The 13,259-nt window shown below is 33.9% G+C and overlaps 1 protein-coding gene across 3 annotated transcripts; it reads left to right on the top strand.

Annotated features, from left to right (window-relative positions):
- The first annotated feature begins 7,460 nt into the window (after positions 1-7,460).
- Positions 7,461-11,514, top strand: LOC116138877 (protein DETOXIFICATION 21-like). Of its 3 annotated transcripts, none has more exons than XM_031424545.1 (10): positions 7,471-7,545; positions 7,641-7,722; positions 8,655-8,960; positions 9,143-9,684; positions 9,813-9,899; positions 10,016-10,072; positions 10,414-10,652; positions 10,812-10,930; positions 11,024-11,110; positions 11,206-11,514. In XM_031424545.1, exons 1-10 carry the CDS (start codon positions 7,508-7,510, stop codon positions 11,287-11,289), a joined length of 1,641 nt encoding a protein of 546 aa, XP_031280405.1. In that variant the 5' UTR covers positions 7,471-7,507; the 3' UTR covers positions 11,290-11,514. The 3 variants fall into 3 exon arrangements, with proteins under 3 accessions (XP_031280406.1, XP_031280405.1, XP_031280404.1); XM_031424544.1 differs by having other exon boundaries at positions 8,649-8,960; XM_031424546.1 differs by lacking the exon at positions 7,641-7,722 and having other exon boundaries at positions 7,461-7,545; positions 8,649-8,960; positions 11,206-11,513.
- The last annotated feature ends 1,745 nt before the right edge of the window (positions 11,515-13,259 follow it).

Here is a 13,259-nt window from a genome sequence, read left to right as displayed (position 1 = left end):
CTCGAGGTATAAGTTATATGATTGTTGTTTTGAAGAGATAGAATTTCTTCATTTTACCACGTAGACAAAGACTGCATTTGATTGATGTTGGTTTAAATTTTTAACATTTGATCAAATATTATTAGTTTTAATGTGACATAGATTAATAAATTGGATTTGAAAGTACATATAACTTTATATAATTGGTGTTTGATATTATTTGTTATTAATAATAGATATTAATAATTTTATTGATTATTGTTTGTTATAAATATTGTCATTTATATAGAAATAAATTTATGTGAATCCAAGAAGTTTTATACCTTATAGTATGTCATTTGTGAATATGAATGATTTATATGTTTTTATTCTGTAATATTGCATATGTTATATGTTGTTGTTTAATATAAACAGTTAAAAATATAATATTTATGAGAATGTAATTGGGAAATTCAAAACTTCTAATTAAAACTTGTTAATTTTCACATAAACTCTCCGTTCACATTTACATACAAACGCTCGAAATTGGCTAAAATATGAATGTCGTTGTTTCTTTATTTTCTTATTCACATCTGAACTGAATCAGAGACCGAACAAAATAGAAAAAAATTTCGGAAAAAGAAAAAAAGAGAAAAAGTAGAAAATTCGCTGAGATCTCCGATCAAAGACAGCGAAAGAGCTTTACAGAGAGAAGAAATGCTGTCAATTTCAAGACCCGTTATTAAAGTACCAGACAAGGAAGGAAGGGAAGCTAATCCACGAGGGGGGAAAGGAGGGAAAAGGAGAAGGAGATAAAGCACCCTGAGGGAGGAAAATAGCCTCATTATTCTTTACAGATTTCGAGGGACACAAAGAGGAAGTCCCCCCAGTATTGCAACATCATTTCGGTTCCGGTGAACTAAGGCAAGGACATTCCCCCTAAAAAGCGGTGGACTGGTTTCGGAAAAGAGACATGGCCTTTTTATTTCTTTGGATGACACAAAGAGTAATCACGGCTGGGTGACTTTCCTATTCCGTAGTGGTCTCGACAAAGAGATTGTTTATGTGCTTTTGTATTTAGTCTATAGATTCATTTAAATGGTATTTGTAAAATAATCTCTTGGGATAGAGAATAGAAATTTATATGTTTGTGAGTACATTTAAAGAGTGCCTGTGAATTGATATGTTTGTTTGTATGTTTGTCCTGCGGTAATAAGTAATCGGGCGTTTGGTTTGGTTCGGTCCGTTGAGATTTTTGACGGATTATGTTGAATGAACTTGATGGGATCTGTATGAAATGTGTCCTTGGCCAGAATTAGTTGCTTGTCCAGCTGCGTTGTGTTCTTTGAGTTCATTTATGCGAATCGGATTTTGTTTTGTTTGTTCAATTTATGGAAAATTGGGTTTTGTTTTGTGTATCTTTGTTTCTGTTTAATATCATGGTTTTAGCACGTGAGTATGGATTAAATGACAAATTGTTCTTCCCCACCTTTCTCCGCAAATATCCAGTTTTCATAATTTGAGACCGCGAACATGTCGCAGGGACTGAACAAACAAGAACAGAAATTGGATCCTGATGAAAACGAGGAAACAAACGTCGAGAGGTCCGGCCCGGGGTGAGAGGGGATGATGTGAAGAGGCGAACGAGGACCTCAGCCTAAGATTGTGGAGAAACATCTATTGTGCGGCGGCCAAGTAGTTCAGAATGATGCTGACGACAAACAATGGACGTCGGATAGATGATGAGGACATGTGGATCTCTCTATTCGTTCGGGCCAAGCAAGACTAGAAAATGCAAGAGTACTGGAAGAAAAAGTGGAGAATCGATGTTATAGATGGGAGTTGGAAGAATTCTGTAAAAGCGATTGAGGCTTTAATCTCTCTATTGAACAACATGGTTGAGATTTGAAAGCAAGGACAAGACTCCTAGGCCCAGATCCTGTTGTTGTCATAATGGTGAAGTCAATTACGAAAATCCATAATTTACATATGTAATCTATATATAAACCATGTATGTGGGTTGAGATTCTCATCATATTAAGATATGTTTTTTTTTATGAAAAGCCAAGACATGCTGTTTTATGGACTGTTAGGGAGATGGCCAATTTCAGTAGTGAATTGGCATTTGATGTTAAAAGATAAATTGCAAAAGGAAGTACGTGAGTGATCTACATGCACATTCAGAACAAAAGACACTGAGGAGGGAGGAGCCAGTCAAAATACCAGACTGTCCCCTCAAATTGTTGCTTCAGACGTAATTTTGGACCATACGTTCGTCCTCTTTACAATTAAGACTGACTCTGATCTGTCTAATGTATATTCTGTGTATGTATTTGAGTTCTATATCTCTGCAATGTTGATGAAAGAAGTATCAAATGACTTGAAACTGGGATATGAAAAGCTTGGTTTTGAAGAAGATAAGGGCACGTGAAGAAACCACAACCACAACAACAACAAACAACGCTAAGAACAACAAGCAAACGATGAGCTTGCGGTTTTTTATCTTAATTTTTAATATTTTTATTTTATTTTTTTTATTTATTCTTATTTTTATTATTTTTTCTTTTTATTTTTTTTTATTTCGTCAGTTATGTAATTATTATTTTTTTTTTTTTTTTTTTTTTTTTTTTTTTTTGTTCTGAGGTTATAATTATTTTAATATTTTAATTTTGATATGTATTTTATGTGGAATTCGTATTTTTAGTGTCTCTTGGTGCTATATATCAGAATAAAGTGTAAAAGATATTAAACTGGGTGTTTATTATAATGTGTCAGGTAGGTTGGGGAAGATTGTGTTGAAGCTGTGAGCGGTTGGAGAAAGGTGGGGAGGTTTTTAAGCTGTGAGTTGGTTAACATGTGCTAATTAATCTACTTTATTGGGGATAACTGTAGCTCTGTTTGCTTGTATTGGTGCTTCAAGGGTTTGTAATTGTCGCTATGAATTCTGCTGCTAATGTTAGACTCGATGTGTCATACGATGATAATGCTGTTTAACTCTGGGCTTCTTTTGTTTTTTTTGTTTCTTATTACACATATGTGTGTTACGCATTGCACAGTATTGGTGTCTATTCCTTTCTAATCTTTAAGATTATGTTTTAAAGTTTACTGCCTGTTTCATTCTGATTCAGGTTTTTATTGAGGTGAAACTCTGAAAAATATGCCCTGATTTTAAGGTGCAGGACCAGTCCAAGGTATTTGGGGGAGAAGGAAACTAAGTAGGAAGCTTCAAACGAGGGTCGTTACTCTTAGGATTTCAAAGTATGATGTTTGGTTACTCAGTATACTTGGGCAATAAAGATTCATCAACTGATAGATGGATAAAGAAGCATAATGCCCTTCTGTGTTGGCTGAAGGTGAGTATTATGATCGCTTTTTTAATGTTTCCTACTCTATAGCAGTTTGTTGTAAACTTATGGGGATCCGTTGAACATATTTTTCACTCATTATTATAGATGCAATGTTATTGTGGTTGCTGAGATTTGGTTTTATAGAGCTGTGCTACAGGAACATGTTTTGAAGAAGGAAAATTCTGAAGAGGCTTAATAATTCATTGCATTTTAAATGGATATTGTTTCATTTTAAACTTTCTTTTTATTCATGATTATAAGATATGAGACTCCAACTTTGTCACAGTAATATGTGTTACTTTTATTTATTACTTTTGGTTCAGTAGCTGGTTTTTCATTGAGTGAAGAAGCACATAATGTTTAACACATTGAAATATCTACCGTACTGTTCCAAAATTCTTAAAAAAGTATCGTAGAAGTAATGGTTACATATTGATAATATCTACAGTTACTGTTCAAAAAATGCTTAAAGTATCCTATGCAGAGAAACTTTCGCAAATCCACTTTCTATAAAAGCCGCACTAAATTACTATTTGGGTCATTGTCAAAATGAGGTTCATGGTGGGTCAGGCACTCAGTCTTTTTTGTCACTTTTTCATCTTTAAGGTTGCGCTTCCCCTCAGGGAGAATCGTAAAATTATAGCTGGTTAGATTTACAGTTGTCTATTGACTTTTCTTCCACATGAATCAATGTATGGGGACTCTCCATGAGCAAGTTGTGCTCTTGAGCTTTATATAATAATATTTCAAACCTTGCTTGCGCACTGTGAACCATGTTGGTTATGAAAATGTATATATTTAGCTTCTTTGAAAGAAGGTATAGGAAGGATTTGTAAGTTCATTCTTCTATGTTTGTCTTTAAATTGCTTTCCATGTACAAACTTATAATTAGGTTTTTCTCGAATTTATGTAGCAGATCAGGGTTGATAATGCTTTTTCAACCTCACCTGCCAATCTCGAGGCCAATCAGCTCATTCCATACGCAACAGACCGATAAACCACCTGTTTGAGCAACTGGAATGTGGTCATTTTCAAGGGGTGTTGTCCACCCCTTGCCACATCACAGGTGCTTATTTTAAACCATGTTTGTTTAGAGATTTTTTATTATTATGATTTATTCTAAATGTAAAATTGATTCTTGTTTTGATGCCTTATTTATGCAACAACCTTGTAGGATGGTCACAAACTAGAGGTTGGAAAAGTAACTCGCCGATTGCGGCGGGTTACTTCTTTTGGCGGGTTGGCATAACCCGCGCCAACAAAGGCAGGCGAGTTAGGCTCGCCATTTTTGGGGTAATGGTTGGGCCCAACTCGGCCCGCCAACCCTAACCCGCCGGTTAGGCTGCGGGGAGGGCCGAGGTTACCCTATTTTTTGATTTTTTTTTTTTTTGTTTTGTTTTATTAGTTAACTTTTCAAATAAATAATTAACGATGTAAAATGAATAAAATAGTATTGTTTTAGTTAACTTTTCAAATATCCAATAATTCAATTTAAATTAATTGGTTTTTTATACATTTCAAATATTAATTCAATTTTAATACAATAAAATGTTAATATTAGAAAAATTAAGATTTTCATTCAATGATGTAAGCACATTTAGCATAAGAATGAATTATATTTTATACAAGACATGGAAATTTAAGAATAAGACTTCAGTATTTAATTTTTTTATATTTTACGTACCATAAAAAATAATAATAACAATGTGTCAAATATTACGAAGTTTTATACATTTTAATATTTATGATTTAGAAGTATAGTTTAATATTATTGTGTAAAATTATTTGTAAGAGTTCAATCATAATAGTTTAATTAAAAGAATTAAAAAAATGGGGGAAACTTGAAAAAAATAATTAATTTTTAAATTTTTTTAATTTTTTTTGGGCTAAGCCAACCTGTCGGGTTGGCTATTGTAAACAAATAGCAACCCGGCCCGCCCGGGGGTTGCATGCGGGTTGGGTTCAACCTGGCCCGCCTATAAGACGGTCCGGGTTGAACCCTCTCTAATATGGGCTGGGTTGGGTTAGGGTTGACCCGCCTAACTCGGCCCATTTGTTTCACCTCTAGTCACAACGAGCATTGATGGGGTGACATATGGGATAATTTAATGAATACCTCTTTTTTTGTGGACATAGTGTGAAACATTGAAAAAAAAAATTGAAATATTATTCTTTTTATTTTGTTTTTCTGTCTTATAAACAATGTTATATTGCAAAGTGTTCATCAATGAAACATATTTTATTATCAAAAAGTTGCAAACAATGGTGCGTTTGTTTCCCTATTTTTGCTCTATCCTATTCCTATCATTTCTAAAATGCACATTTGTTTTCCTATTATGAAAATACTATTATATTTTATTCAATTATTTTAAACCCCCTAAGTTTGTTAATTTAACTAAGCATCCTCCAAAAAAAATTTAAAAATTGACAAAAACGCCCCCACCCACCCACATTTGTCGGATTCTAGCCACCACTGTTGAAAGGTGGTCGCAATCTGGTATAGTAGCGCACTATCGGCTGGATCTGACCGATAGTGCGCCAGATCTGATCGGTAATGCGTCGATATAGCCTTTTTTGACCAGTTCTACGGCCAAAGATGACTAGATCTTTGGTTGTAGCTAGTTGTGAACCTAGCCGTCAACGACGGCCAAACGTGGCTAGATCATTTTCTGGCCAGATCCACCTGGAAAAGGCCATCTTGGTGCACGATCGGCCAAATCCAGCCGGTCGTGCGTTGATACAGAGACTCTGGCCACCCTCCGACGGTGGTGGCCGACTGTCGGTATTTACTGGGTGGGTGGGGGTGTTTTTGTAATTTTTAATGTTTTTATTATAGGGGTGTTTAGAAATCAACAAACTTAAGGGGTGTTTTTGTTAATTTTTAAATCTTACCTCATTATTATCATTCAACTCTTATTTTTTCAAAAATACTATCAAAATACTAAAACAAACCAACTATTGAATTCTTAGATTACGTTCTTTAATTAATTAATTAATTTTTTGTGTGTCAAATTCACTTTCATAAGCAACCTCGGGTCTTTGACTTGTGTGTAATAAAGAAAAAAAAATTCTATTATTAATTCTTTTATTCACTGTATCAAAAAAAAACATACAATAAAATATTGAATTTTCAGATAAAATTTAAATGTAATTAAAATAAAATATTATTTATTAATTGAACATTGCATTAAATACTACAACAAATATGTGATAATAAATTATATCAATCAAAACTATTACTAAGACATTGTATACAATAAAATACAAATAACAATTAATCAAAACATGGAAATTTGAAAAAAGACGCAGCAATGTCAAAATCAAATAAACATGATTCAAAAGAAAAACAATGCGTCCGACTGACCATCGAAAATGTATTTAAATAAATTGGTACTCTTAGAAAATGAAATCAGTACCAATTAACCTTTGACACATCAACAACGTGGCCAACAAAATAATAAAGAAAAAAAACCTACAACTACAAAAAGCTTAAGAGTGATGAGCCCAATAATCAGAATTTAACTATTTAACTTTAAAACGTTATCATCTATCTTAAAGATTGCTTATTTTTTTACCATTTTCCTAACTTATTATTACTTTCCTAGAGGATTGGAATTGGAGCAACTACAAACACACTTAGGATTTAATGACATTTTTCGACTCAAAGTTTGACAAAAGTAATAATTAGGTCCAGTGAAATTATTTTTAAAAAAAAAAAAAAAAAAACTACTTTATATGGTACAAAATAGTGTTAAAGAACAAGCAAATCATACTTGTTGGCCCAACTATGTGATGGCTGTAAATAAATAATCTAATTTTACATGTGTTTTTAATTTTTAATAATGATATGAATTATTGGATTATTTTAGGATATTTTTTTTTCTATTGCATCATTTTCTGTATGGGTTGCTGGAAGTATTATAATATCCAATGGTATGGAAGTAATTGAGGATCCGTGGTGTGGGGAAATACCACAGGTTTCAACCACCAATTGTCATGTTGACGTCCAGAAAATTTATTAACAAAAGACAAAATCATTTATTTCCTCATTTTTTTCTCAATTATTATAACGTCAAATCATACTATCATAAAATTTGATAAATATTAAAAATTTTATATAAAAACTCCCATGTAATCTTTTCTAAAAGTCAGGCGTGTTTATATAATTGTGGCATATCGAATCAAAATAGTTTGCAATTATTATGTCTATAAAGCTGGAAAGTTTTCCAAAAGAGCTTTTGTAAGTCTTCTTCTTCACCATTTTCTTATTACATGACTTCATTTATTTTCTTTGGTGATACAAATATGTATAAACTAGCGTTATTTTGTGCTTAGATTTTTCAACTTTATGCATGGAACTATAGCTACTTCACAAAGATTACAAAGAACAGTCTCAGTTTATGTTCATTCACTTGAAGTGAGTTACTTTCTTGTTTCCGTTTTTTCAAGAAGAAGCTTCTGTTGTTCTATTTCTGAGATTGGATCACAACTGTTAGGGAGCCTAATCTTTATCTCTAAGCTTTTGGGGTTAATAATAGTATGGTCCGTAACTTTTGCCTTCAATCTTGTGGTCTTAAAAATCAGCAAATGGTTCCTGGAAACAGAAATTTTTGATTCAGACTTTTCATTTGTGATGTAATGTTGTGTTGAAGTGGGAGGACATTGCTTTGATTCAGGGAAAAAGTGAGGAGTTCTGTCATTTTTTTTTTTCTCGGGAAATTTCTAATGTTTTATTCTATAAATTGAGCTTTGATATGGGTTAGTGGTAACAAAGACATTTGAAAGTTTTTATGTGTTAAAATGATAGATATTTTTTTTTCTTTCTTTCTGAGATTTTAAAGCATATCAGCATGATTTTCTTTGTTTATTTTGTTCAATTGGAATATTGGTTGTTGTTAATATGATTTACGCCGCATTGATGAACTCTGTGGCCAGCCAAAAAGGGGAAAAAATGGAAAAGTGTTTATGCTTTTGTGTTAGTGTATGCTCTCTTCGCGAATCTTAAATGAGACATATACTCTTGGATTAATCTAGGAATCACGCGTTTTTTTCATTTAATAAAGTCACATGAAAATCTCATTAGCTTTTATTCACAATAGAATCATGATGTGATAGAACACAGAACCTGATGATGAAAACCATTTTCAATTGCTCATTTTATTCGGACCATACAAAAATTACTGTGGAAACAATCCACATAAAGAAAAAACTTTCTATATAGAAGCAAAAATTTTGGAGACTGGCGATTGGATACTGTGCTAGAATTCTACTCTGCTTAGTTATTGCACTTAGTGCCAACAAAGGGTAGCGATTGACAATTTCAACTTTTATTTATATTGAAAGCTAAAGAAGGGCTCTATTCTGTTTGTGAAAATGGAGGGAGAGATGGAAGAGAAGCTTTTGAGGCAAGCAGAAGAGAATCTTTTGAGGCAAGCAGAAGAGAATCATGTTGATGAGGAAATAAATCTCAAGGACAAGGTGTGGACTGAGACTAAAAAGATGTGGATTGTAGCAGGTCCTGCCATTTTCACGCGATTTTCGACATTTGGGATGAACTTAGTTAGTCAAGCCTTTGTCGGGCACATTGGCTCAACTGAACTAGCAGCCTACTCGCTTGTGGTTACTGTCCTCTTGAGGTTTGCAAATGGCATCCTGGTATGCACTTGCCATTACCTTCAAACTTGAATTGGCGTTTCTGGATTTTGTGTTTGTTTCGGGTTGATCACTGGCTTGAGTGGTGCACTTTTTGTCTTCCAGAGATGTATTATGACTCATGCTGTATATGTTTGATCTAAATATTGTTTTGCTTGTATTACTTACAGTGTTTATTTTTGCAGTTGGGGATGGCGAGTGCTTTGGAAACGCTGTGTGGGCAAGCATATGGTGCGCAACAGCACCACATGATGGGAATATATCTTCAAAGATCATGGATAGTTTTGTTCATTTGCTCAATCTTTCTTCTTCCAGTGTTTATCTTTACTACTCCAATTTTAATTGCTTTGGGCCAGGAAAGAGAGATCGCAGAATTAGCGGGAGTCATTTCTTATTGGCTACTCCCTGTAATGTTTGCATTCATAATATCCTTTACCTGCCAAATGTTCCTACAAGCACAGAGCAAGAACATGATTATCTCTTACTTGGCAGCATTTTCATTTTCAATTCATCTCCTTCTTTCATGGCTTTTGACTGTGAAATATAAGTTTGGAATCATGGGGGCAATGGTATCGACAGTTATGGCATACTGGATTCCAAATATGGGTCAACTTATGTTTGTTATGTATGGTGGGTGCAGTGAAACATGGAAAGGTTTTTCCATTTTTGCTTTCAAAGATCTTTGGCCTGTAATGAAGCTTTCACTGTCATCTGGCGCCATGCTTTGGTAAGCTTATAATATAACTGTCACACTGATGTAATTTATTATTTTTGTTATTATTGTTGCATAATGGACCTTTCCTTCTTCTGTCAATCAACATTTTAATTGAGTTAGTTTTCTGTTGTCCTTGACAGTCTTGAGCTCTGGTACAACACAGTATTGATTCTTCTAACAGGAAACATGAAAAATGCTGAAGTTTCCATTGATGCTCTCTCTATTTGGTAATTGATTCATCGTCTCCTCTCCTATGGTTGTTTCAGGATTCACTTTTCTATTCTGTTTTTCAGTTTAAGGTTACATCGGCTAATTATCCATTTTAGCACATTCTTGTTAACAGCCTCAATGTCAATGGTCTCGAAATGATGATATCCCTTGGTTTCTTGGCTGCAGCAAGGTATTGTCAATTGCCTAGAACTCTTATGGTTCTTGATAATAGAACTCTGTAGATCCTTACTTGAAGTGACCATATGCCAAAAACATTTATTCGACCTTTTAAGTGGCATGAGCTTGCTTTGCATTACCGTAAAATTTCGATCTGATTTTATTTGTGTAGCCTAATTAATGACAGCTATTATTCCCTGACATAAATTGCCTAGAAACAGTATTTCTTGAAAAATATGTGATCACTCAATCGAGCGAAGTATTCGTTACAAAGGGGAATATTACATTCCTTTAAGTATGCCTTTTTACAACTGAATAATGTCTTCAATCTTGTTTTGGATGTAAAATCTTCAGTGTTAGGGTCTCGAACGAGCTTGGACGAGGAAGCTCAAAAGCTGCAAAGTTCTCCATTATAGTAACAGTTTGTACATCATTTGCCATTGGATTAGTATTGTTTCTATTTTTCCTTCTCCTCAAGGGCCGTCTAGCATACATATTTACTGACAATTATGAGGTGGCTCGAGCAGTAGCAGATCTTTCTCTACTTCTGGCTTTCTCCATACTTTTGAATAGTGTGCAACCAGTGCTCTCCGGTAACGTTTACCTTCTTTGCAATGGCTTTTACTTTTTTATAATTAAGACCAGTCATTTTACATATGATGATTATAATCAATTAATGCTGCTTCTCGATTCAAAAAGGGAAATGCCAAACATTAAGAATATATACATGTAACCAAAAGAATTTTGAACAGGAGTTGCTGTTGGTGCTGGATGGCAAAGCATTGTGGCATACGTTAACTTATCGTGCTACTACCTGATTGGGATTCCTGTTGGAGTTGTGCTTGGTTATGTTTCCAAATTTGGAGTCAAAGTGAGATATTATTCTTCTGTGAAAAAAAAAAGATTCTAAATCTTAATTAGGCATGAAATGAAAGTTGTTAAACTGAGATAATTTGTTTTGTAGGGTGTGTGGATGGGAATGTTGTTGGGAACATTTGTTCAAACTGTAGTGCTTATTATTATAACCTGGAGAACTGATTGGGATAAACAGGTATTATACTTTTCCATTTTGGTGCCAAAATTACAAGCATATATAATTCTTTACTTTAACTTGATATAATTCATAAACTATATGAATTTGCACAGGTTATTATAGCTCGAAAACGCGTTAGCAAGTGGGTCGTAGCAGAATCTGCAGAAGAATCAACGCCCAAGAGACAAGAAGTATGAGATTTAGCTTCTTCAATTGCCACTACCCTTTTGATACTTAATTACCTTGAATTAAGGGTCTTGGTGGTTCAATAACTGGAATTATATTTTGTTTTCAACTTTACAAATATCCCAAGATTTCCCTCTACTTTATATTCTTTTATTAATTACCATAGTTTTATTAAAAGAGTGAAACAATGGGGTTTTTATTTCCATAAATATTTTGAGAGTTTCATAAGGTTTTTATATTGTGTTTTAGAGTGCTACAATTTGGCTAAGAGAAAATTGGTTTTTGCTCTTTCATTATCTCTTCCTAAAACAGTACTCTAAATGCAACCAAGATTTATGTTTGACTAACAACATCCATAAAAATCCGAGTAAACTACTTTTTTCTACACAAATAATGGTTTAATGATATTTTCTCACCTGCAGACTTTTAAAATATTATATTACTATTTAAATTTATATTCCGTTTTCGATGTCAACATCGTTGCGATCTCACACCACCACCATTTTCTTCCTCGATCATTACTCATTAAAGCCTGTCAAACCCTCCTCTTGCCAACCCCAACAATTGAGCAAATACGGTTTGTGCAGTCGCCCTTCCCAATTCAAATTCTGCCCAATCCCAACCACCAAAATCCAATCTTCTACCAATGTTTTAAAACCTAGCTCAATCGAGCCGGTTGAACTAGTTCAACCGGAATAGAGGGCTTCACTGGGTCGGGTTACCAGTTTTTATATTCATTGAAAACCGTAAAAATTGGGATGATGATCGATGAATAATTGAAGACCGAGATGCTTGAGCTTTTGAAGAGGAAGGGCCGATGATTGCAATTGTGGCGATGAAGGTGATTTCCAGTGAGTGAATTGATCGAAAAAAAATTGACGACGATAACAAACGGTGATTGGTGAAATGAACGGGGGTGGGGTGACATGGGTTTTGGTTAGGATGCTGAAGAGAGTATTTTCCCCGTCGCCCGGGGGGGGGGGGGGGTTAGATACGGCAGTGGTGAGATCTAGCTTGGGTTGTTGAAGCTAATGGTGGTGAGATTTGGCCTAGGTTGTCGACGTTGGCGGAGGTGAGATCTGATCGAAATCAAATCGATTTTGGGTAGATTTTCTAGGGAATGGGCTCAAGGGATGATTGAGATTACATTTGGTGTGTTGCTATCGTTGACCAGTCAACCGCTGATTTGTATTTGGGGTGTTTGCTAAATTTCAAACTCTAGAGACTATAACTTTTAGGGGTATTTTTGTTGAATTTTAAACTTTTTTACTAGGGGTGAGCACAGGTAGCGGATAGAACCGAAAAACCGGTAGGTAGAACCGGAACCTACCTGGAACCGGTACTGTGCGGGTAGGTTCCAGTTCCAATTTTTTGAACCGATACTGTGCTTTCGGTTCTGGTTTCGGTTCTGTGTGTGGAGAATCGGAACCTGTAAAGGGTACCCTGTTTGGAACCTGTAAGGGTACTCAGTTTGGAACCGATTTTTGGAATCTGTTTGAACCTGTTTTGGAACCTGTTTTAAAACTTTTTGTGGAACCTGTTTTGGAACCTGACTACAATGAAATATTTGTGAAATGTGAATAATGGAGGGTTCTATTATTTTACATGTAAAAAAATTTAAAATAGAAAAAGTTACTTTTTAGAATAACCTAATTAAATAATATACAAATACAATTATACTTATTACTATAATTACACCATATAAAAGCTTTAATATATTATAATACATTAATATTAAAGTTTTGATTAATAAGTGAATAATTGGAATTATGATCCAATTAAAGTGTTTTACTTTTTAATGTTATTAAAGATTATTTTTGAATAAAATATATATTTGATTGAGTAATAAATATATTATTATTTACTTCAATTATCAAGTTCTAAGTATATCTATATAAATTAGTAATTAATTAATATATGATAAATTGATAAACATTAATAAATTTAATTACTATTAAATATCATACTTAATCAATTATAA

This window comes from Pistacia vera, unplaced genomic scaffold (genome assembly GCF_008641045.1).
Source record: "Pistacia vera cultivar Batoury unplaced genomic scaffold, PisVer_v2 Contig344, whole genome shotgun sequence".
Classification (NCBI taxonomy): domain Eukaryota; kingdom Viridiplantae; phylum Streptophyta; class Magnoliopsida; order Sapindales; family Anacardiaceae; genus Pistacia; species Pistacia vera.
This window is presented reverse-complemented; position numbering and strand designations above follow the sequence as displayed.

Bases quoted from the DNA above. Each gene is read 5' to 3' on its own strand.
- LOC116138877 (XM_031424544.1), top strand. From the start codon at position 7,508: ATGTCTATAAAGCTGGAAAGTTTTCCAAAAGAGCTTTT. The intron at 9,900-10,015 runs GTAATTGATTCA...TCTTGTTAACAG, and splicing joins ATTGATGCTCTCTCTATTTG to CCTCAATGTCAATGGTCTCG. The intron at 11,111-11,205 runs GTATTATACTTT...GAATTTGCACAG, and splicing joins GAACTGATTGGGATAAACAG to GTTATTATAGCTCGAAAACG.